The sequence below is a fragment of the Vipera ursinii genome, assembly GCF_947247035.1.
Source record: "Vipera ursinii genome assembly, chromosome: 12".
Taxonomy (NCBI): Eukaryota; Metazoa; Chordata; class Lepidosauria; order Squamata; family Viperidae; genus Vipera; species Vipera ursinii.
The window spans coordinates 16,028,419-16,053,716 of record NC_139525.1 but is presented as its reverse complement, the minus strand read 5'-3'; the positions used below and the strand labels follow the sequence as shown (position 1 = coordinate 16,053,716).

The following is a 25,298-nucleotide window of genomic DNA, read 5'->3' as shown; positions in this document are numbered from 1 at the left end:
TTGGTGTTAATACCACACTTTATATATTATACAATGAGGTAATATTTACAAACCCAACCCTTCCCCTCCCCCCACCCCTCCCCCTCCCAGCAAAGAGAAAGGAAAACGAACAACTTTGCAAATGAAAGAAGATGGCACTGCTGTTCACTGTTAATCTTGGGGCAAAGCAGACCATCGGTACAGAGAAGAAGATATTAATTACTGTATGCTAACCTTGATCATCCCTATCAAGAATTCAAAGTGCCCGAAGATGCCATTTTTCCTCTCTTCTTGGTGCCCTCCAGATGTGTCAGGACTACAGCCTCCAGAAGTCCCAGCCAGCAGACCGGTAGAACGCTGGTTACACAGACCCTCTCTGGGAGCGTGTTTGCAAGACCGAGTTTTGGAAATGAATAAGGCAGCAAGTCAGAACAAGACTACAAGCAGCACTGATATAAGATAATCTCCATAGTGACCATGTTCATCAAGTAAAGTTTATGCCTTGGGAGTGCACAAACAAGCCTTAGCATCGCAACCTTTTTGGAAAGTGCAATTTTCTTCTTTTTTAAAAAAAGTAACACAGCAATGAAGATACTCTACTGACGAACACTTTTTTGAAAAACAATATCAGAGCAAAGTAGATAAATCTTCTCGTCAATATCCCTTACAAGGCACTACAGGTAGGATGTGACAGGTAACACGAAAGGTAATACTGCTCCTCAGTCAGGTCGAAATATAGGGTATTTTGGTAGGAATTCTATGAGTATTACCTATAAAAAAGGGGAAACACAAAAGACACATTAAACAATACGTCCAGCTTTTCCTTGAATGTCAGAAAATTTTAGAAGTTAAGGGTGCTTGGCCAAAGAGTGGGGAGCTGACCATGGCGGGGCTGACCTCACTCAGCCTGGTCTGACCAGATGGGTATTTCAGAAAAGGGTTTCTCCCCCCCCCCCCCTCCTACCACCAATTGCACTTGGGACCTTGATAAATCAAGCCCTCTACAACCTTGGAACTTCTAATCACAATAAAATGTTCTCCCCAAAAAGTAACAAATTGTCATCCAATGCCTATTAGGTTAGAAAAAAGGGGCTTGGCTTCTTTTAATAGAGTTTGATGAGACAGTTTTCAGTGGCAAGAAGAGATTGGCTTCCGGATAGTCGTTTGGCTTCCATGTGTTTGCTTTCCCCCCTAGGTGGCACCAACAACTCAGGTTTAAATCTTGGGATGGATCCCTCCTTGCTCAGGTTAACAGCCCAGCTCCTTAACGGAGCGGAGCCTATGTGTCATCAAAGGAGCTAACCTCCCCCACAAAAGGCAAAACTTGCTGCTGAAGTTTTGTGTATGTCCACCTTGGACTTGAAATTAAAAGACGCTTGCTCCTGGGGAGGAAAGCCATGGCAAATCTAGACAGCACACTAAAAAGCAGAGATATCACCCTGTCAACAAAAGTGCGTATAGTCAAGGCTATGGTCTTCCCATTTGAAACGTATGGCAGTGAAAGTTGGACCATAAGAAACGCTGAGTGCCAAAGAATTGAGGCCTTTGAACTCTGGTGCTGGAGAAGACTCCTGCGAGTCCCTTGGACTGCAAGGCGATCAAACCGGTCAGTCCTAGAGGAGATCAACCCTGACTGCTCTTTAGAAGGCCAGATCCTGAAGCTAAAACTCAAACACTTTGGCCACCTAATGAGAAGGAAGGACTCACTGGAGAAGAGCCTCATGCTGGGAAAGGTTGAGGGCAAGAGAAGAAGGGGACGACAGAGAATGAGGTGGCTGGATGGAGTCACTGAAGCAGGAGGCGTGAGCTTAAATGGACTCCAGAAATGGTAGAGGACAGGAAGGCCTGGAGGAACATTGTCCATTGGGGTCGCGATGGGTCAGACACGACTTCACAGCTAACAACAACAACAACCTTGGACTTGCTATTGATGGGAGCCCACTGAGCAATGGAAGCAATTCTACTGGAGAGAAAATTTTCTGATAGGGAGAAAGAACCTTAATCAGTGGAACGGCTTGCCTCCGGGAGCTGCGGATGCTCCATCGCTGCAGGTTTTCAAGCAAAGATTGAACAACAAACAGTTGGTCTTGGATGGAATAGGGATTCCTGCCTTGGGCAAGGGGGTTGGGCTAGGAGACCTCTGAGGTCCCTTCCAGCCCTGTGTTCTAATTCAATTCAAAGCTACTTGGCATTTTCTTTTTACATAAAAAGCAGCAAGTAATTTGACACAGAAAATATCCGAGCACATTTTCATAAAAGTAGAGTGGGGAAAAGTCTCGACTCATCCTTTCAGACTCCCAAGAGGGCTATACTACTTTTCCAACATGTTTTGATTACAAAGTCAGTATTAAAAACAATTGGGTCCCTCAATATCCTTCAGAGCCACGGTGATATTTACTTCTCTGTATTCCAGAATACTTAGGAAACAGCGAACAAACAAGAGGAAGCTAAGTAAGTTCAACCAGACATTTATGCTTTAAAAATGGGGAAAAAAACCATGTGTTTATAAGCTTGAACATTGCACAACATGCCATCTTAGACGAGGTCGTGATCTGGCCTATAAAGGTTCACATATGAGCTATGGGTAAGTTTTACAATAGTACTTATTTTAACCGAATTAAATAGTACTAGCTATTTTAAGGATATTTATGCTGAAAAACCATTTTGTATTTTAATAAACTAAGATAACAAAGAACAATGACCAACACAGAGCAGACAAATTCAAAAGAAAATCAGCTGGTACGTTTGACATTATTCAGAACGATACAGGTTTGCTTGTGCACATGTATCTGTCAACCATATAAAGCCTCCATGTAAACAAAGATCTGTGTGGCAGACAGAAGGCCGGGTGTATAAAGGCACTTAAAATTTATGTTGGAAACATAAATGGGACATTTTATCATATTGGTGGGCATGTAAAAAAAGCTACTTATTCAAAGGACTTTAATGATCTTTAATTAGCATAATTGAGGCAGAGGTCTTTCTTTTGGGACTGATGAGCAGAATTTGAAAAAAGTCATGGAACTTTGTTTTTGTAATGATAATTGCAGAGATTATTGTATGCACAATATATATTGTGCACAATACACACACACACCCCATGTTTATTGCTGACTAGAAACCGCTTATGGATTTTTTTGTGTATAACAGAAAAAAGTGAAACTTATTTTGGATTCTATATTATAGAAAGAAGAGATATATGACCATAAGGAACAGGTAAATTTAAAATTGTAGCTATAATCACTACAAAGAGAAAAGTTATTTCTTGATATCTTTTTTTCTATTTTTGTTATTACTTTTGCCCCCTTACTTGCACTTTTAGCTTTCTCTTTGATTTCTTTCTTTTTCTTACTTTAAATTAGTTTACATTGGTTTTTATCTTTCCTCTTTAAAATATTTAATAAGAATTATATATTAAAAAAAAGGGGAAGGGGAGCTGGAGAAGAAAGACATGTGTAGAACGAAATTAAAACCTGGAAAGATAATACTAAGTTTGCTAACAGCTAGCTTTGATTTTATAAGTCGGTGTATCTGCTAATTCCACTTTCAGATGAATGACTGCGCCATGCTAGGCATATCCTAATTCACATATATAATCATGTACACATTCCTAGAAAGTAGAATTATGTCTCCAATCACTAAAGACAGGAATGAATTAATCAGAAGGGGAAAGTGATACTGATACAGGTCCTTGACTTACAACCACAACTGAGCCCCAAATTTTTGCTGCTAAGTGAGAAATTTTACCCCATTTTATGACCTTTCTTGCCACAGTTGTTAAGTGAATCACTGCAGTTGTTAAATTAGTAACATGGTTGTTAAGTGAATCTGGCTACCAACATTGACTTCTGTTTGTCAGAAGGTCGCAAAAGGGGATCACATGACCCCAGGACGCTGTAACCGTCGTAAATGTGAGTCAGTTCCCCAGCCTCTTAATTTTGATCACATAACCATGGGGATGCTGAAACGGTCACGAGTCATTTTTTTTTCAGTGCCATTCTGACTTCAGTCACTAAATGAACTCTTGTAAGTTGAGGACTACGTGTACCGATAACTTCAAACATACTTACATATTCCATCATATTGCTACTTTCGCATTTCCGTTTACGCAACTTCCAATGCAAGCCAAGCTTAAAAAAAGAAAAAGATACTGCATTATCTTAACCAATAACATTCTTTAGACTGACAAACAGGCCTCTATGTCCCTTTGACCTATTTATTAAAATTCCTATATATGCTGCCCAGCACAAGATTATTTCTGGATTAGCTGTAACTGTTAATACTTCAGCTTTCTAAATCAGCCTGCCCCTGAGATGTGGCGTGGAATTCCTCTCAAGCAAAGCATGATGCAATTCTAATGCTGCAAATCTGAAAGACATTGATCAGGAAAAAAACCACTCTCTATGTACAGATTTTTCTCATTCCTTCAATAAGAGCCACATTAGAAACTTCAGTCAGCTAGGACGATTCGCCTCCCTAAGGCAGCTAGATATGAGCAAGCAACTGGTTTCAATCCCTTAACATTAAGACATCTGGCAAACAAATGAATCGAAACACCAGTTAATGAGATGACTACTCACATAATCAGAGTTCTGGGATTATGAATTAGTCTCACCTGTGATTTTGCAGTCCACACAGAACAATCTTTGATTTGTTAAGTGAAACATATTATTTCCTACCATAAATAAGGCAACTGCTCCTTATATTACCTTGTGATACAATCTGTTATTTTCCCATTGTAACAACTTCTGAATAGATCTTCTTGTCTAGGAAAAAAACAACAAGTTCCTGTTAAGTTTTTTAGTATTGCCACTGACCAGAATTATACACAATTTTTATAAAAGGGGTTAGAGACTTTAGGTACAAAAACAGTAAGAGCTCAAGAGTAAGCTGGGGGGGGAAATAAAATGGAGCAAACTGTTATAAATACAATTACCTAACTATGGAATACTAAAAACTTAAAATTAAGTCGCAAGGTTGTAAAACTGTACACGCTGTTGAGATGGCCGCTATTATCTTCCCTCTGCTGTGGTCTGTATCAGAATCCATCAGCATTTCCGGCTTTGTGGATGGGGGGGGGAGGAGGAGAGGGGATGCACGAGTAGCAGGAAAGCGTGCACACCCATCGCTCGTGCAAATACGAGCATGAACGCACACACTCACCCACTGCTCACACAAATGGGGATGCCCACCTACATGTGCATGCTCGCCCTGCACTTCCACAGCCTTGTTTCGAACGGCTCAAGGCCCGGTAGTGGGCCACAGCCCAGAGGTTGGGGATCCCTGGTCTATATTGCTTGCCTTTCTGGTACTTATTAATATGGATTTTTAAGTTTTGTTTGTTGTTTGTTATCTGATTGTTGTTTGTCCCCCAGAGTTGCGTCCAATGAAGTGAGCAGCTATACAGGTAGTCCTTGAATCGTGACCTCAATTGAGCCCAACATTTCTGTCGCTGAGGCATTTCTTAAGTGAATTTTGCCCCATTTTACGACCTTTCATGCCCTACTCATGAAGTGAATCACTGCAGCTGTTAAGTTTAGTAACACAATTGTTAAGTGAGTCTGGTTCCCCCACTGACTTGGCTTGTCCGAAGATCTCAAAAAAATAATAATGATGGCATGACCTCAGAACACGGCAAGGTGCCCAGTTTTGATCAGGCGAGCACAGGGGTGCTGCAACAGTTGTCAAGTGTGAAAAATGGTCACGTCACTTTTTCCCGTGCCGTTGTAACTTCAAACGGTCACTAAATGAATTGTTGTAACAGCTTGGAAACTGGCTCATATTTACGATGGTTGCATTGTGCCAGAGTTGTGTGATCACCTTTTGCGACCTTCTGACAAAGGAATTCATCTTGACATCTAAGACTACCCTTCCCCATGGACCCCCCCCCCACACTTTAAAAGCCACCTGTGCCTGGGCAACTAATAAGCCACTTAGAAGAGAGGGAACAGCTGCACTGGCTGGTTGGCATACTTACTCTTTTGTTAAGACAGACGGCCGGCCAGAGGCTGCATCCCAGCGTGCAGCAGCAGCACAAACAGCCACAGAGAAGCCATTTTACAGTGATGGGCAGATTCTTCCTTAAACACGAATTCACACGGCTGATACTGGTCTTGAATTCTTCAGGGGCAACCTGGAAAAAGAGGACAAGGGGTGACCCCACACTGGGAACTAAAACCTGTTCTATATCTAAATATACAGATATATCTTGTGACTTTATTATTTTTTTTCCATTAAGACTAAGATTTGTGTTAAATTTAGTCAATCTAAAATTGATTTCCTTTTAAGCTCAGTTATTTTTTGCCCTTGTCCCCTGCCTACACAAATGGCCTAAAATGTTTTTGTTAATGTTGAATGTAATCTTTGGTGAAGAAAAAAAAAAGAACAATATTAGGGATGCATCTACATATGCTGAGAGCCTGTAACTGAAACAGAATCTCCACGAATTCTTACCTGAATGGGAATAATTGAATAAAAAGAACAAGAGAATACTTTTGGTATCCTTTGGGTGACACAAAATTCATTCTTTTTTCAGTATTCAGTTCTAGATTCAATTACAGATCCCTTCAACTGAAACCAAGGGTTGTAAGAGTATGGATATTAAAATTATATTGCAATCAGCTCACCACTTTTTTCAAAACATATGAATGTGCCATAACCTTTAGCAGACTGTTGAAGTTTATGTCATAATAAATTGGTTGCGCCTTGAGGCATTTTTACACTGTTTCTGATGGAAAAGTTTAACTCTTCGTGTATGTGCTGGGCTTCAGTTTTTCTAGGAATTAAAATAAAAAAAAATTCAGCCATTCTTAACAATGGATATTTTTCACGAATCCCCTCAAGACAGGAGGTAAAGACAACAATACCTGAGCACTTCATGTACCTACAAAGGGGGAGCAAAAAAAGGAGAATGGCCTGAACTATCTAAAACTTCATCTCTATTTAAACTGTTTTCAAAGTGGAGGGGAAAAGCAGCAAATCGCTTGAGGAAAGTTCTAACAGGTTTTTATTTCAGAAAAGCTTTTCTTGCATCTGAAGCCTAGAACCACTGGGCCATTTTTTTAAAAAAAACTTTGCTTCATTCTAGAGCACATCAGCACACCAGGCGACAGGATGCTCTTATCCATATCAACAGCCACTTTACATACGTGCACACTGCGCAGACGGTGTTTTTTTTTTGGCTGAACAAATTTTAGAAACGACAAGGGTGGCATTCCAAACTAGCAAAGGGAAGTGCAGCTATTCTGACGTGCAAAACAATGCCATGCCGTGGTTGTGTCTTTTTTTTGTGTGGTTATTCGGGAGTCTTTTTAAGCATCCTGTGATGCTGTAAATAACATGCTATTGTTCTTAAAAAACAAGTAAACCAGGTAAGCCCCCCCCAGTACACTAGCTGTAAGAAATCCATCTCTGCCTGAAGAGAACAGCTGCATTCCAAAGAGTTCCTTTTTTGCCAACAAGCCATAAAAGGGGTGGAAGGTGGACGGAAGGGCCATAATGTTTTACAACAGCGGGCAAGAAAGGAAGTGATCGCCAAAAGCCAGCAGGCCTGCTCTGCTTTCTTTGACCATGGTGATCACGGCCCCTATCCATCACACCTTCTGCTGAATCATAATACCAAAGGGAGGTTTTATGACTTGCACTTCCCTGCATTGCTCACTAAAGTCCGTATTGTTTCAACATCAGAGCAGGAAGCTGGACTTTTTCCCCCTTAAGGATGACCAACAGCACCAGGTGGCAGAACTATGGAAGCCCCATTTAAGACCAAATTGCAAGCTTACATTTTTAATCAATAAGACCAAAAAAAAAAAAAAGACAAAAGGTCCAAGGAGTTGAGTTGTGTAAACAGGCCACTCTAAGCTAGGCAGTCAATGTTGAAAAGCTTACAGTGCTATGAAAATAATTAAATGAACAGAAAAGGGGCTAGGGAAATTTAGAAGGTAAGTAGAATTCCCTAACTTCTGAAGATTGAAATGAATGTTTCTCTTCTTTTTAGTATTTTTATTGTCCAAAGACTGCGATATGCTCCAGTTGGAAAAAAGCCACGTATTACTTTCCAAGAAAGAGTATTATCAGCACCTACAGTAATAGAAAAATAATAACCAGGATTCTGAAATACAGAGACAAAAACATGGTTATAACGTAATTTGGGCTTCCACTTGAGAGCAATTGACTTAATTCAGTTGGGTTCTCATTTGAAAGAAAAAAGCACTTTCAGATACAAAGATCTTAAGCTACTCTGAATTAAACCTACAGCTACAGCCTGAAAATCAGTGACTTCGTCCTTGAAGTGGGTTCCTTAAATAATGCTCAGCTTGGCTGCCCCCATTTAACTATTTTTAATTTTGCATCAAAATGCCTGGCATGGAAGAGCGGTTGCCAAGCAAAACACATGCTACTAAGAGAATACACAAATGCATAAACTTTGCTATCTCTGACCTAGTTTTTACAGGATTAAAAATAGAAAGAAACCTCCCTCTACCCTCAGTCAGTTTATGCCACGTTCCAATTTCTGGGTAGCTTTTGCCCGACTTTGACGACGAAATGTTGTTTTCTGGGTATCGGAGGTGTTTTTAAGAGAGCACAGGTAGTCCTGTACAACAGCTCATTTAGTGACCATTTGAAGTTACAACGGCACTGAAAAAAAATGACCTATGGCTATTTTTCATACTGATGATCGTTGCAGCAACCCCCTGATCACGTGACCAAAATCCAGACACTTGACAGCTGGCTCATGTTTATGAAGATTGCAGTGTCCGGGGGTCATGTGGTCACCTTTTGCAACATAAAAGGTAAAGGTTCCCCCGCACATGCGTGCTAGTCGTTTCCGACTGTAGGGGCCGATGCTCATCTCTGTTTCAAAGCCGAAGAGCCAGCGCTTGTCCGAGGACGTCTCCGTGGTCATGTGGCCGGCATGACTAGACGCCAAAGGTGCACGGAGCGCTGTTACCTTCCCAGTGGAGTGGTCCCTATTTTTCTACTTGCATTTTTACGTTCTTTCGAACTGCTAGGTTGGCAGAAGCTGGGACGCGTAACAGGTGCTCACTGCTACGCGGCACTCGGGTTTCGACCCGCCAAACTGCCGACCTTCTGATCGACAAGCTCAGCGTCCTAACCCACTGAGCCACATACTGACAAGCAAAGTCAATGGAAAAGCCAGATTCACTTAACGCTCGCGTCACTAACTTCACGACTGCAGTGATTCACTTGACAGTTGTGGCAAGAAAGTGGGGCAAATTCACTTAACAAATGTCTCGCTGAGCAATATACATTTGGGGCTTAATTGTGGTCATAAGTCGAGGACCCCCTGTATAAAATCAATTAATAAAATAAAATAAATAAATAAAATAATATGGGGGAATCTTTATGTAGTCTTTGGGGATGATGTCCCTGCCCCCGTATAGCACAGAGCAGGTCCACTGATGCTTCACTCGGCATAAGGGAGCACACGCCCATCCAATACATTCCAGCCAACATTTCTAAAAATACTCTTTCAAGTTAAATTCAATCAATCTGGCAGAGTAGCTCCCATCCCGGTTGCCACGTCAAATGAACACAACTTAGCCACCTCTGATTAGAGATGCTGTCACAGACAATAGCTATGAGTCTACGCTGACAAATGGAGCCTACTCTTAACAGTACTGCAAAAAAAAGCAGGTCTGCCTTTTGCTTCATTTTTTAAAGATTTACCCAAAAGGGGGGGGGGAGAGAGGGAGGGAGGGATGAAGAAATGGAGGGTGGGTGTGAGAGAGTTACTGAAGTAAGCAAAGAGAATGCAAGTATAGACTGCCCAACCATTTAATATTTGTAAAAAGACTTGAACTATAGAAAGCACTCTAAACTGGGATAAGAGTAGACAACTCTCATTCTTGCACATGTTCTACTCATGGAAGAACTCTCAAACTGAAGAAAGGAAAACTCACACGTTTGGAGTGAGGGGAAGGGAGAGCAACAAATTCTGAATCTAACAGAGTGAAAGGCGCATCTACACAAAAGCGGCTCTTGAACCCATTTTTTGAATCCACATTCTGCAGAAATCAGAATATCTTAGATTCTATCTGTTTGTGGTCCCTGTGGATCATCTCGAGAGCATTCCTTGACAAATGCGGCAAGGTGACAAGAAACTCAGGTTTAGGATCAAGGCAATTCCAACTTACCTTCCCTGTCAGAACAGAGGGAAATTCTGTGTCAAATCTGTTGCTCAAGCCAAACCTTGAAAAAACAAAGAACAAAAAGTATTTCCACCGAACCTATAGAATGTTTACAACTTTTGTTATACCTGTTTTGCAATTCGAGATTACAATTTGCTATGGCTTTATACCTCATTCAACTCTGTATCAAATAATTTTACATATAGCAGAGGATAATCAAAGGAAGAAACATGTATGTCTCTTGTTATTAGTAAGTAGTTACTAATATAAAGATAAATATAATTGGGTGTTCATCCTTCCTAATGTCTTTTCTAAATAAAGTCCATCAAATTAATCAGGTCCTCGACAGATCCTTGTAGGAATTCAAATAAAGTTTGCAAATTATGACACACACACACAAGAACATTTCAACACACACTTCATCTTCTGACTTTTCTTCTACGAGTTAGTAAGAATGATGAAGGTTGTAATGTGTTAACAGGGAAAACAAGATTCCTTCCAGGAGAGGATCCCAAAGTGGTATTATCTTGACTTTGCAAGCTCTGCGCTAACGTTAAAGAACCATATAGATGACACATATTATATATACACACTTTCACTTAGAGAAAATACTGCTGTAGATATTTTGACGTATACAGATTACACAAAACGTAATCTCCACAGCTCAATACTTTGCAAGGAATATAAAATAATATACAAACCTAAAGTCATAGAACAAATGTATCTTGGCTTCACAATGAAGAGATTAAGCAATACGGTAATTTGCAGCACTGTCTATTAACTCTGGGAGGACCTCAGAAGCAGGATGATGAGTGTTGTATAGCATTATAAAATACAAAACGTAGGACATGCTTTATTGATTCAACCTCCTGAAGCTGCAAAGACAAAGTCATATATAATACGGATTTTTTTTTCTGAATCTCCCAAACAGAAGCAAAGAAGGTCAAAGCATTGGCCCTTGCCCACACTGAAGGACCTTCTATAATTGGAAACTGATAACCTGTTAGCTTCAGAAAGCAATGTGTTCCACTAATATTACAGAAACCTGGAACCAATGACATATTTAATTAGCAGTCCATGCCTCTTATTCCTTAATATGGACTTTGGCACTATACACTCCTAAAACTAGCTAGGTAGTCCTCAATGTATGACCACAATTGAACCCAACATTTGTGTTGCTAAGACAGTTGTTTTGGCCTATTTTACCACCTTTTTTGCCATAGTTGTAAGTGAATCACGTGGCCATAAAGTGAATCTGGTTTCCCCCATTGACTTTGCGTGTCAGAAAGTGGTTGGGAAAGTCACAAATGATGATCACATGGCCCCTAGGACAATACAACTATCATAAATATATGCCAGTTGTGTCAAGTGCCTGAATTTTGGTCACATGACTGTGGGGATACTATGACAGTTGTAAGTGTGAAAAATGTTCACAAGTCACTTTTTTAATGCCACTGTAACTTCAAACAACAGTCACTAAATGAATGGTTGTAAGTTGAGGACTACCTCTATAGAGAAATCCTTATTTCAGAGCCTAGCTTCCAAAAGATATCTCCCAAACTGCCGATAGGAATTTTTCAGGATAACGGCAGCTTAACCTAAGCATAGTAAAATTCAACGACGGTCATTATTTAAGGACTATGATCCAGATCTTTCCCTCTATTTTAGAAGTCCAGCCTCACAGCAACAATACTGATACAGCTTTCAAGTTAAATATACTTTGATTTTCTCCATAATAAATTACATTAGCCTTGGTCTTGTTTGTTGCACAGTATTAAATTCTTGAAGTTTTCTTTGGAGCTTCAGCAGAAACAAAGAAGGCAATTTAAAATGTTTCCAACTTAATTCTACACTGTTCTTTCTTTCAATTCACTTACTAATATGCTGAAAAACTGAACCCATGTAGAAGAATAGCATGGTTTCTTTGAGCTATTAACTACTTAAAAGTGGCAAATGCTGAAATTGTATATTAGTACAAATAAAAAAAAGGGAATATTTTTTAAATGATCAGGATGGTACCATTTCAGCCTTGCTATGCTGTTCTGCCATATCAGAGCCTCATTTAACTTTTTGTCAAACATTGCATTACATTACATAGTATTATATTATTGACAGCACACACATTAAACTAATAGCCATCCTTTTTGTAGTATCTTTTAAACAAAGTTGGCAAATACTATAAAAATTAATTGTTGCTTCTTTAAAATATGTTAATATTTAGTGATAATTCAAGAATATAACCCTAAAAGTGAATGACTGGAAAGTGAATGTTTTAACACTGAAGCATCACAATAGAAAGATCTATTTGAGTAGCTTTCTTTCCATTTTACTCAACAAACGCAACTTAAAGGAATGGAAATTCTTACATAATCAATTCTGTAGGGAAATGATCTATTTTCATACCATAGTCTCTGGAGACAGCCTGAAAACCTGCTTCAATGTCAAGTCTTCTTGACAAGTAAACGCCATTAATTCCAAATGAGTGGCTACCACACCATCCAAATACACTTAAAGGATGCAATTGTAGTCTTGGAAACGCATCTTATAAATAAGCCTGTGAAAATGTTTGACCACCCTATAATGTCTGTTTAGGATCTCCATTAAACAAAGCATTTAGATACAGTACTTATTGTTCAATATTCTCATAGCTTATCATGTGAGTGTTTTATAAACAAAATCGAAGTGCTACTTCAACACTCCCCTTCATGGATTACTGCCTTGTCGTGGCGAAGGGGCTTGCGTAATTCAATGAAGCTATGAGCTATGCCGTGCAGGGCCACCCAAGACGGACAGGTCATAGCAGAGAGTTCTGACAAAACGTGATCCACTGGAGAAGGAAATGGCAACCCACTCCAGTATCTTTGCCATGAAAACCCTATGGACAGTACCAAAAGGCAAAACGATATGACGCTGGAAGATGAGCCCCTCAGGTCGGAAGGCGTCCAATATGCTACTGGGGAAGAGCAGAGGGCTAGTACTAGTAGCGCCAGAAAGAATGAAGCGATTGGGCCAAAGCTGAAAGGACGCTCAGCTGTGGATGTGTCTGGTGGTGAAAGGAAAGTCCGATGCTGTAAAGATTTTTTCTCCATAGGAACCTGGAATGTAAGATCCATGAATCAAGGAAAGCTGGACGTGGTCAAACAAGAGATGACAAGACTAAACATCGACATCTTAGGTATCAGCGAACTAAAATGGACAGGAATGGGTGAATTTAATTCAGATGACCATCAGGTATACTACTGCGGGCAAGAATCCCTCAGAAGAAATGGAGTAGCCTTCATAGTCAATAAAAGAGTAGGAAAAGCAATACTGGGATACAATCCCCAAAATGACAGAATGATCTCAGTTCGAATCCAAGGCAAACCATTCAATATCACAGTAGTCCAAGTCTATGCCCCAACCACCAGTGCTGAAGAGGATGAAATTGACCGGTTCTATGAAGCCCTACAGCACCTTATAGAACTAACACCAAAAAATGATGTTCTTATCATCATGGGGGATTGGAATGCTAAAGTAGGAAGCCAAAAGATAACCGGAATAACAGGCAAGTTTGGCCTTGGAGTACAAAATGAAGCAGGGCACAGGGTGATAGAATTTTGTCAAGAGAATGCAATGGTCATAGCAAACACTCTTTTCCAACAACCCAAGAGACGGCTTTACACATGGACATCACCAAATGATCAACACAGAAATCAGATTGACTATATGCTCTGCAGCCAAAGATGGAGAAGCTCTATACAGTAAGTAAAAACAAGACCAGGAGCTGACTGTGGCTCAGACCATGAGCTTCTCATTGCAAAGTTTAGGCTTAAACTGTAGGGAAAAGCACTAGGCCACTCAGGTATGAATTAAATCATATCCCTGTTGAATATGCAGTAGAGGTAACAAATAGATTTAAGGAATTAGATCTGATAGACAGAGTGCCTGAAGAACTATGGACAGAGGTTCGCAACATTGTACAAGAGGTAGCAACTAAAACCATCCCAAAGAAAAAGAAATGCAAGAAAGCAAAATGGCTGTCTGAGGAAGCTTTGCAAATAGCTGAGGAAAGGAGGGAAGCGAAAGGCAAGGGAAAAAAAGAAAGATACGCCCAATTGAATGCAGAATTCCAGAGAATAGCTAGAAGAGATAAGAATGCCTTCTTAAATGAACAGTGCAAAGAAATAGAAGAAAACAATAGAACAGGGAGGACCAGAGATCTTTTCAAGAAAATTGGAGAGGTGAAGGGAGCATTTCGTGCAAAAATGGGCATGATAAAGGACCAAAATGGCAGGGACCTACCAGAGGCAGAAGAGATTAAGAAGAGGTGGCAAAATTATGCAGAAGAACTATACAAGAATGAGCTTAACATCCCTGATAATCACAGTAAGGTGGTCATTGACCTCGAGCCAGACATCCTAGAATGTGAAGTGAAGTGGGCCTTAGAAAAGCTCAGCAACAACAAAGCTAGTGGAGGTGATAGTATTCCAGCTGAACTACAGGGAGTGCAGAATTATTAGGCAAATGAGTATTTTGACCACATCATCCTCTTTATGCATGTTGTCTTACTCCAAGCTGTATAGGCTCGAAAGCCTACTACCAATTAAGCATATTAGGTGATGTGCATCTCTGTAATGAGAAGGGGTGTGGTCTAATGACATCAACACCCTGTATCAGGTGTGCATAATTATTAGGCAACTTCCTTTCCTTTGGCAAAATGGGTCAAAAGAAGGACTTGACAGGCTCAGAAAAGTCAAAAATAGTGAGATATCTTGCAGAGGGATGCAGCACTCTTAAAATTGCAAAGCTTCTGAAGCGTGATCATCGAACAATCAAGCGTTTCATTCAAAATAGTCAACAGGGTCGCAAGAAGCGTGTGGAGAAACCAAGGCGCAAAATAACTGCCCATGAACTGAGAAAAGTCAAGCGTGCAGCTGCCAAGATGCCACTTGCCACCAGTTTGGCCATATTTCAGAGCTGCAACATCACTGGAGTGCCCAAAAGCACAAGGTGTGCAATACTCAGAGACATGGCCAAGGTAAGAAAGGCTGAAAGACGACCACCACTGAACAAGACACACAAGCTGAAACGTCAAGACTGGGCCAAGAAATATCTCAAGACTGATTTTTCTAAGGTTTTATGGACTGATGAAATGAGAGTGAGTCTTCATGGGCCAGATGGATGGGCCCGTGGCTGGATTGGTAAAGGGCAGAGAGCTCCAGTCCGACTCAGACGCCAGCAAGGTGGAGGTGGAGTACTGGTTTGGGCTGGTATCATCAAAGATGAGCTTGTGGGGCCTTTTCGGGTTGAGGATGGAGTCAAGCTCAACTCCCAGTCCTACTGCCAGTTTCTGGAAGACACCTTCTTCAAGCAGTGGTACAGGAAGAAGTCTGCATCCTTCAAGAAAAACATGATTTTCATGCAGGACAATGCTCCATCACACGCGTCCAAGTACTCCACAGCGTGGCTGGCAAGAAAGGGTATAAAAGAAGGAAATCTAATGACATGGCCTCCTGGTTCACCTGATCTGAACCCCATTGAGAACCTGTGGTCTATCATCAAATGTGAGATTTACAAGGAGGGAAAACAGTACACCTCTCTGAACAGTGTCTGGGAGGCTGTGGTTGCTGCTGCACGCAATGTTGATGGTGAACAGATCAAAACACTGACAGAATCCATGGATGGCAGGCTTTTGAGTGTCCTTGCAAAGAAAGGTGGCTATATTGGTCACTGATTTGTTTTTGTTATGTTTTTGAATGTCAGAAATGTATATTTGTGAATGTTGAGATGTTCTATTGGTTTCACTGGTAAAAATAAATAATTGAAATGGGTATATATTTGTTTTTTGTTAAGTTGCCTAATAATTATGCACAGTAATAGTCACCTGCACACACAGATATCCCCCTAAAATAGCTATAACTAAAAACAAACTAAAAACTACTTCCAAAAATATTCAGCTTTGATATTAATGAGTTTTTTGGGTTCATTGAGAACATGGTTGTTGTTCAATAATAAAATTAATCCTCAAAAATACAACTTGCCTAATAATTCTGCACTCCCTGTATTCAAAATCTTAAAAGACGATGCAGTAAAAGTGCTACACTCAATTTGCCACCAAATTTGGAAAACTCAACAGTGGCCACAGGATTAGAAAAGATCAGTTTATATTCCAATTCCAAAGAAAGGCAGTGCCAAAGAATGTTCAAAATATCGCACCATTGCACTCATTTCTCACGCTAGTAAAGTTATGCTTAAAATCCTACAAGCTAGACTCCAGTAATATGTGGATCGAGAACTACCAGAAGTACAGGCAGGATTTTGAAGAGGCAGAGGAACTAGAGATCAAATTTCCAATATACGCTGGATCATGGAGAAAGCTAGAGAGTTCCAGAAAAACATCTACTTATGCTTCATTGATTATGCTAAAGCTTTTGATTGTGTGGATCACAACAAACTGTGGCAAGTTCTTAAAGAGATGGGAGTACCAGACTATCTTATTTCTCTCTTGAGAAACCTATATGTGGGCCAAGAAGCAACAGTGAGAATTGGACATGGAACCACTGATTGGTTCAAAATTGGGAAAGGAGTCTGGCAAGGCTGTATACTGTCGCCCTGCCTATTTAACTTATATGCAGAGCACATCATGAGAAAGGCAGAGCTAGATGAATCAAAAGTTGGAATTAAGATTGCTGGGAGAAATATCAACAACCTAAGATATGCAGATGATACCACTCTAATGGCAGAAAGTGAAGAAGAACTAAAGAGCCTCTTGTTGCAGGTGAAGAAGGAGAGTGCAAAAGTTGGGTTGAAACTTAACATTAAGAAAACCAAGATCATGGCATCCAGCCCTCTCAATTCCTGGCAAATAGATGGGGAAGAAATGGAGGTAGTGACAGATTTTATTTTCCTGGGCTCCAAGATCACTGCAGATGGGGACTGTAGCCAAGAAATTAAAAGACGCTTGCTCCTCGGGAGGAAAGCCATGACAAATCTAGACAGCACACTAAAAAGCAGAGACATCACCCTGTCAACAAAAGTGCGTATAGTCAAGGCTATGGTCTTTCCAGTTGGAATGTATGGCAGTGAAAGTTGGACCATAAGAAACGCTGAGCGCCAAAGAATTGAGGCCTTTGAACTATGGTGCTGGAGAAGACTCCTGCGAGTCCCTTGGACTGCAAGGCGATCAAACCGGTCAGTCCTAGAGGAAATCAACCCTGACTGCTCTTTAGAAGGCCAGATCCTGAAGCTAAAACTCAAATACTTTGGCCACCTAATGAGAAGGAAGGACTCACTGGAGAAGAGCCTCATGCTGGGAAAGATTGAGGGCAATAGAAGAAGGGGACGACAGAGAATGAGGTGGCTGGATGGAGTCACTGAAGAAGTAGGCGTGAGCTTAAATGGACTCCAGAAGATGGTAGAGGATAGGAAGGCCTGGAGGAACGTAGTCTATAGGGTCGCGATGAGTCGGACACGACTTCGCAGCTAACAACAACAAAATTTCAACACTTAGTAATTTACTATAATTTATTGTGCATACAATAGTAATTTATTTGGCAGTAGAACTGTAACCGTTTTCTCATTCCAAAACCCACATTTTAAAAAGAAGAACTAGTAGGTTGACTGTAAAATCTTAAATGACTCGAGGCATGTTTTCACTCAGTCTACCATCCCAAGTTTTCTGATGACACAAACTAACACTTATAGCAGGAGCAATAGCACTACTGCTTCACAGTGCTTTACAGCCCTCTCTAAGTGGTTTAGAAATGTCAGCATCTGGCTCCTCACTTTTACCACCTGAGAAGGAGGGAAGGCTGAGTCAACCTTAAGCCCATAAGAATCGAACCCCAGGCTGTGGGCAGAGTCAGCCTGCAATGCTGCATTCTAACCACTGCCCCACCAGGTCTCTTTCTTAATTTTTTGAAATATATACAGTAAATGGAAACCATCACTGACTCAACTTCCAAAAAAGAAAAAAGAAAAAAAGATCTCAATACATCTGGGGGGGTCTCCTCACTGAAGGTAAGAGTCCACACAAAGCGCATGCAATCCAAGACCACAGAGAATGCCTGCTGAAGGGCCCACCTATTGGGAGGTAGGATAGCCCCCTGCAAAGCAGGCGTTCTCCACGGGGGTTGCCTTCCTCTCAAAAAGCCGGCAGCTCCCATCTCCTGACCACGGGGAACAGAGTGCTGTGGACTCCCAGTGCTTTTGTAGCCCAGCTTGGGTTACCTTAACTGAAGCAGGTAATAAGTTCATAAATAAATAAACAAAAAAGAGCTAATGGGTAACCATGTTAGAATCTATTAAGGAGTGAGCTGAAGATAGATTTTTGGAAGAAAAAAATAATCATGCTCTTTATACCTGGAGAAATGGCCAATGCCAAAAAGTAAGAGCCAGAATTTGAAAACCAGGGTTAAATGAAATCGGTGCTAACTGGAAATGACTATCATTCTCAATCTGGATCACGTACAACTAGAATGTACCAACCAACTAGACCAGGGGTCCCCAACCCCCAGTCCGTGGACTGGTACTGGGCCGCGGCATGCCAGGAACCGGTCCGCACAAACAAGCAAAGCCCCATCTGCGCGATGCAGGCAGCAGACCAAGCCAGGCCCCCTCTGGTCCGCGGAAAAACCTCTCTCCACAGAACTGGTCCCTGCTGCCCAAAAGGTTGGGGACCTCTGAACTAGACAAACAAGGTTTCAAGCAAAAAGAAAATTCAAATTCTATTTCAACATAATTTTTGGAAAGGTTACAGCTAAAAATAGTGAAAATCAGTTTGGTCTAGTGGCTAAAAACTAGGAAACCATGAGTTCTAGTCCCACCATAGGCATGAAAGCCAGCTGGGTGACCTTGGGCCACTGTCTCCCCTCTTTCTCAGCCGAACTCAACTCACAGAGTTGTTGTTGTAGAGAAAATAGGAGGAGGAAGGCGTATTAGATATGCTTGCTGTTTTAAGTTGTTTATAATAATAATAATAAAGGAAGGATATAAATGAAGCATTTGTACAAGTGTGCAGCCACCTTGATACCAACTTTTCATATCCCATCAACTCCCCTGCCCAATTTGTTTCTTAAAAAGCTATACAAATCCTATTATTTTAATCCAATGCTTTAGCAGCACACATTGAACAATTTACTTTACCCAACTTGCAATACCCTGATGCAATGGACTAAAATCCCCCTCACCTTCTGCCATCATGTTTATAAAACATGCTGGCTAGGGATCAGTACATCTGGAGGCCATAACAGGAATTTAAAAGAGGAGAGAGGGTGCTCCCAAAAAGTTATACCTGAGATTCTTATGATAAGAAAGATAAGCGTAAACTTCAAAATCATCTAAAAATTAAAAGTCGCTTTGTTGCTTTGTTCAATTCATGCCAGAGTTAAAAATATGTAAAATTCCAATGAGACTTACAGTGCACAGATTGAAACAACATGGGATTGTCTTTCCTCCCATTCTATTTTGTTTAACAACAGAACCGAAGGAAAGTTGTACAAAACATTATTTTTAACAACAGCTCTTCCTTTGGAAAACTGGTCTCTCCTATCTAGTTGCACAATTCGTTGTTTATCTACGTTATTTCCTGGTAAAGATGGAAATTATATTGTCAACTGTATGCTAGAGTCTATTACACTACTAGGATCTGCTCATATGAAGCTAAGGATTACATTAGCTCTAACCACTTGAATTATTTGAAAAAAGAGACTATAAAGTTATTAGAAATGCAGATGAGCCACCAAATGATAAAAGCTTTGTCCTCTGGCTTAATTTATACCCTTCCAGGAGTGTCATGAAAAACAAGACCTTCTCAATATACCTTGGCACACAGTTTTATTAATATATAAGCTATTTAAATATGGTTCAAATATTCTGCTCACATGTATATGCCATTGTCCTTATTATTTAGCTTATCATAAAGTTGTTTTATGCAATATGAAGAGATAAATAAAGTTATATGCTTTGTAATTAGGCTTTTCATTACTTGAGCCATGATCCAGAACTGGGGTATGGGGAGATGACTCTCCAAAGGGTATGGTCAAACACCGAGGATTGGTGACACCCAGAAATACGGGCAAAGATTTCACAGCAGTACAAATACAGGGCTTTAAGCAAGTGGGGGACACAGAGCGATCTAGTCAGGGGGCTCTAGAACCAAAACTATAGTATAATATGGGGAGAACACTGACAAAAATGAGAAAGTTACAGATAAAATGTAAAATATATTGTACCCTACAGAAAGAAGTGGAGGTAAGAAATGGAAATAATAAATTCAGAGGCAAGGAATTCTGGGTAAGTTTTTTTTTAAAAAAAATAGTACACAGAAAGCTCACTCTATATAAGTAGTTGGTTTTTTTTTTAAAAAAAGAAGGTGGTCAATGACCATTTAAGAACTACTAGATCAAGATACTGGTTCCTTTCATCTCTTAATGTAAATGCAATTGAAGAACAAAAACTAAAATACATAATGAAGATATCTAAAGCAAATGTCCTCTTAAAAAGAATGAGTTCAGCAACAGAACAAAAAAAAAAGAAATATCAAGGCGAGCGCAATTCAAAACATCCCATTTGATACATATAATAAGCAAACAGAACAATAAGATACATTCCAATCACTGTATTCCCAATTATTTACAAGACAATAATCTTTGAATGGATAATGAATTAAATATAAAATGACAAATGATGCCAAGGGAGTTTAAAATTTAAATAAAGCCATTAACATTTAATAAGAGTTAAAAGAATGTTTTTAAATTATGGGGAAAATATAAATGCATATAACAAAGACATTAAGTTGGACTTCCGGTGGCTCCGCGGCGACGGAGGGAGCCTTCCCGGGCTGCCCGCGGCTCAGCTGGTGTTTTTTCGCCCGAAACAGCGCCGATCAGCTGTTCGGGCGAATCTGAAGCCCCCTCCTCGGGAGAAGAGGAGGAGGTGAGCCCCCAGGTGGGGGTTGAGTTCTCCGGGGCCGCCTGAGCTTGGAGCTTGGGCGGCTGAAGGATTGAACTCCCCCGTAGCCTGGGCTGCTCCCAGCTGGCTAGCGTCTCTGCTCCGGACTTCATGGAGCAGAGCCAGGCGTCTGCGACCATCCCTGCTTGAAGGAGAGACTATGAAAGGGAAAGAGCAGGCAGAGCAGTACAAGAGGGAAAGATGAAGAGATGAAGAAGATTTTATTTTACTCTCAAGCTTGATGGACTTTGCTTAAAACTTAAAGTGAAAGTGCGTCACAATTGTAAGTAAAAGATGGCGGCTAAACCTCCCCCTAGAACTTTTCGGAGTGCTGGAAATTCTCCGGTGCAACAACAATCATTGCTGCAGGCGTTGCATTCTCCTGATGTATTGACATCGAAGGATCTTGAAAAACATACCCAGTTAATTTTGGAGTCAATGGGTGTTAAATTTCTACAGATGGAGGAGAAATTGGAGAAATTGGAGCAGAGAATGGAAGAAAGGATGGAACAGAAACTTAGAGAAATGAAGGTAGACATTTTGTCCTCAGTGCAAAAAGTTGCTAAATGTGTGGAGGTGCTGGATGATCAAGTGCAAGATTTGATTCAAAAGAATGCTTTATTAGAAGCAAAAGTATTGGAAATTGAAGATTTAAAAGACAAAATCGACAGTGAACAGAGCTTGGCTCAATTTTACCAGATGCAGTTTGCTGTGAGAATTAGAGGCCTAAAAGAGAATATTAAGGAAGATTTAAAGCAGCTGGTTTCTGAGGCTTTTGAGGGAGTATTGAACCATCCAGCATCTGAATTAAAACAAGGTATGGACAAAGTGTTTCGTGTGAATTCGTGGATTGCTAAACAGAGAAAGTTGCCTAGAGATGTGGTGGTTTATTTTGTAAAAAGGGAAATTAGAGATGAAGTTATACAAGCTGCCTACGATACCAAAGTTGTGATTGCTGGTCAACAAGTTTTGGTTCTAAAAGAAATTCCTCCAAAGATTTTAAAGAGAAGGAAGGATTTTATATTTCTTGTGCAAGAGCTCAAGCAAAGAGATATAAGGTTCAGATGGGAGATCCCAGCTGGGTTGAGCTTCATGTATGATGGCAAAAGGTACTGTTTGAGTAATGTGAAGCAAGCGCATGATTTTTATAATAATGTCTTGAAAGTAACCCCATCAACACTTCTGGAAGCTGCAGAGGGATCTGGAGAAGGAGAACATCAAGAGGATGAAGATGCACAGATAGACGAGAAGGGTACAGGAGGAGTTCAAGCTGCAACTCTTTTGGATGATCTTAGAGAACAGAGGGTGACGCGTGCTGCCTTAAAACGCTCAAAAAAGGAAAAAAAATAAGATCAGTAGAAATCTATGGAACTTCCACAAAATATTTATAGTTAAGTGGTAGTTGTGTTTTTTTTTAAAAAAAAAAAGTTTTGGGATGCTATGTATGGTAATAGATTTTTTTTTTTAATTTGGAATTAATGGACAACTTACTACAGAGGAAGAGGAAGAAAGTTTTGTGGGTTAATGTGGGTTAATTTGTGTAAGAACTATTTATTAATGTGCAAATGAGAATATGTTAAGGTAATAGTGAATTGTGGAAGAATATAGATGGGAATGATGCTAGTTTTCTTTTATTTTAGTTTTTTATATATATTTAGTATTATTAAGGATTGGTTTACTATATACAAGCTAGAGAGTGATGGATTTTAGAGTTTATAATTGTTAGTATATGATTGTTTATGATTGCCTTTTAGATATATACCTTGTATTTTGCTCTGGGAAGTCGGGGGGGGGGGAGGGGGGAGGAGGGGAAGTGGAGGGGGGGAGGTAGGGGAGGGAGGAGGGGGAGGGGGAGGGGGGGAGATAGGGGGGAGGTAGGGAGGGGAGGAGGGAGGGGGAAGGTGGGTTTTTTTAAAGGAAAATTGTATTTTATAAAACTTTTCAATAAAAAAAAAAAAAAAAAAAACAAAGACATTAAGTTATTTGCTTTACAGAAAGCAGGGCAAGATGTAAAAATAGACACTGTGACGAACAATTGCATTTAACACACATTTGATGATTACAATTGAAAACAAAATGTCTTTCTTCCCATTCTATTTTGTTTAACCACAGAACAAGCATATAAAGAAACAGAGAGCTAGCAATGTTTTTTCAAATGACCTCTTTAGGATCATTTTCTCTCATATCCCAGAGTCACAGTTTGGAAAACATTCACAACTTTTGAACGGTAACTCTGCTAAGTATCACCCAAGCCTTTGCAATGTCACACCCTTCTTTATTCATTTATTTCTATTGCGCCTATATATTTTTTTACAAGTAATTCAAGGCAGCGAAGATACCCAACGCATCTTCCTGGGCCTATGTTGCTCCAGCACCTTTTTAACAGATAGCTACATCTGGTTCTGGCTTTATTTCAATACAGACAATATTAAAATATGCCCTTCTTGTCTGCAGTGCAGCATCAATTTCAAGCCCAAATGTAAACCCAGGAAAGGGGGGGGCAGGGCGAGGGGCATAGCCCTGCAAATCTGGAGAATTTGGGACTGCCTGTCTGCTGGCCCCATGGGCCCCCCAGCCTTCTCCTCCAGAGAGAGGCAATGGCAGGGTCTCTCCCCATCTTATCACAGACACCCCAAATGGTGAAAGTGAGAGAAGGGGTTACCCTAAGGAAAGCTCCGGGCCCCTTTCAGCACAGGCACTCCAGAAAGCAACTACAGGCAGTCCTTGACTTAGGACCACAATTGAGGCCAACATTTCTGTTGCTAATTGAGATATTTGTCAAGTGCCCCATTTTACCACCTTTCTTGCCACAGTGGTTGTGAAACGCTGCGCTTAAGTTAGTCACAGGTTGTTAAGCGAATCTGGCTTCCGCATTGATTTTGCTTGTCAGAAAGTTGCAAAAAGGGGCCATGTGACCCCGGGACAGCGCAACCGTCGTAAATCTGAGTCAGCTGCCAAACGTCTAAATTTTGATCATGTGACCATGAGGATGCTGCTGCCGCAGTCGTGTGGGCAAAAAGGTCATAAGCCCCTTTTTTAGTGATGTAAACCTCGAACGGACACTTAAACGAAGTGTTGTGAGTTGAGGACTAGCTGTAGTTGAATTGCACGCTATGGCAAGATGCGACTACGAATTTTATGATGATGATTATTTTTGGGATAGTTTTCTACACGCTTTTATATTGGCTTTTCCCTGTTGTTGTTTTTTAAATGCTCATCTTGCTCTTCTTTGCTCTATTTATTTATTTATTTATTTATTGATTTGATTTGATTTGATTGATTTGATTTGATTTGTATACCGCCCTTCTCCCTAAGGACTCAGGGCGGTGAACAGTGACATAAATGTCAAAATGCACAAATACAGAAAATTGAGAATATTTTAATGGTCTGAAAGAGTCCAGAAGAGTCAGACATGTATGAGAAAGCCGGCTGTATCCATTTGAAGAATTAATAAATAAAAAAGAAAAAGAAAACAAAAAAAACCCCACTGCTCCACTCCTGTCAGGCTGGCTCCCTCCCTGAGGGACCCTGGAAGACCCCTCTGCGGCCCCCCCCAAGAAACAGCCGCTCAGGGAAAGGTGCGCGGGGGGGGGGCAGGCAAGAGAGGCGCTCTGCACACGCTCAGGAACCCTGACATTCCCGCAGCTCCCTTCACTCCTAAGGGGAAAAAGGGGGCGGGGGTCGCGGATTCCTCCCCACGAGGGTCTTCTGCTCCTCCTAGAGCAGGGGTCTTCAAACGTGGCCCTTTTATGACTTGTGGACTTCAAGTCCCAGAATTCCTCAGCCAGCTTTGCTGGCTGAGGAATTCTGGGAGTTGAAGTCCACAAGTCATAAAAGGGCCACGTTTGAAGACCCCTGTCCTAGAGGGACGCCTCAGAGGGTCCCGGCGCTCTGCACATGCCCAGGGGACCCTCCCCCTTCCCCCCAGCGCCCTCTGCACGCGCTCAGAGGCACGCCTCCCCACCCACCCACCCAAAGCCCGCCTGCAGGCCCCGCGGCCCCGCCCCACCCGCCCACCGCCTTCGCCCCCTCCGCGGGTCCTTACACGGTGATCTGCCCGGCGCCCCTCACAGCCACGGGTTCGGGCGCGTCCCGGGGCCGCGGCAGCTCCTGACTCCTCACCACAGTCCGGGAGGCCTCCGTCCGCTCCTCTTCGTCCTCCTCCTCCTCCTCCTCCTCTTCCTCCTCCAGCTCGTAGATGGTGTCGAAGTCCGCCATGTTGGGGAGCAGGACGCTCAT

General features: G+C 41.2%; 1 protein-coding gene across 2 annotated transcripts; it reads right to left on the bottom strand.

Moving 5' to 3' along the window:
- Positions 1–106: 106 nt before the first annotated feature.
- On the bottom strand, positions 107–25,298 carry CHIC1 (cysteine rich hydrophobic domain 1; the record flags this gene model as incomplete). Of its 2 annotated transcripts, XM_083372253.1 has the most annotated exons (6): positions 107–749; positions 4,050–4,109; positions 4,689–4,745; positions 5,957–6,112; positions 10,137–10,191; positions 25,105–25,298. In XM_083372253.1, the coding sequence occupies 6 exons, from the start codon at positions 25,296–25,298 to the stop codon at positions 699–701; spliced, it is 573 nt and encodes a 190-aa protein (XP_083228379.1). In that variant the 3' UTR covers positions 107–698. The 2 variants fall into 2 exon arrangements, with proteins under 2 accessions (XP_083228379.1, XP_083228380.1); XM_083372254.1 differs by lacking the exon at positions 4,050–4,109.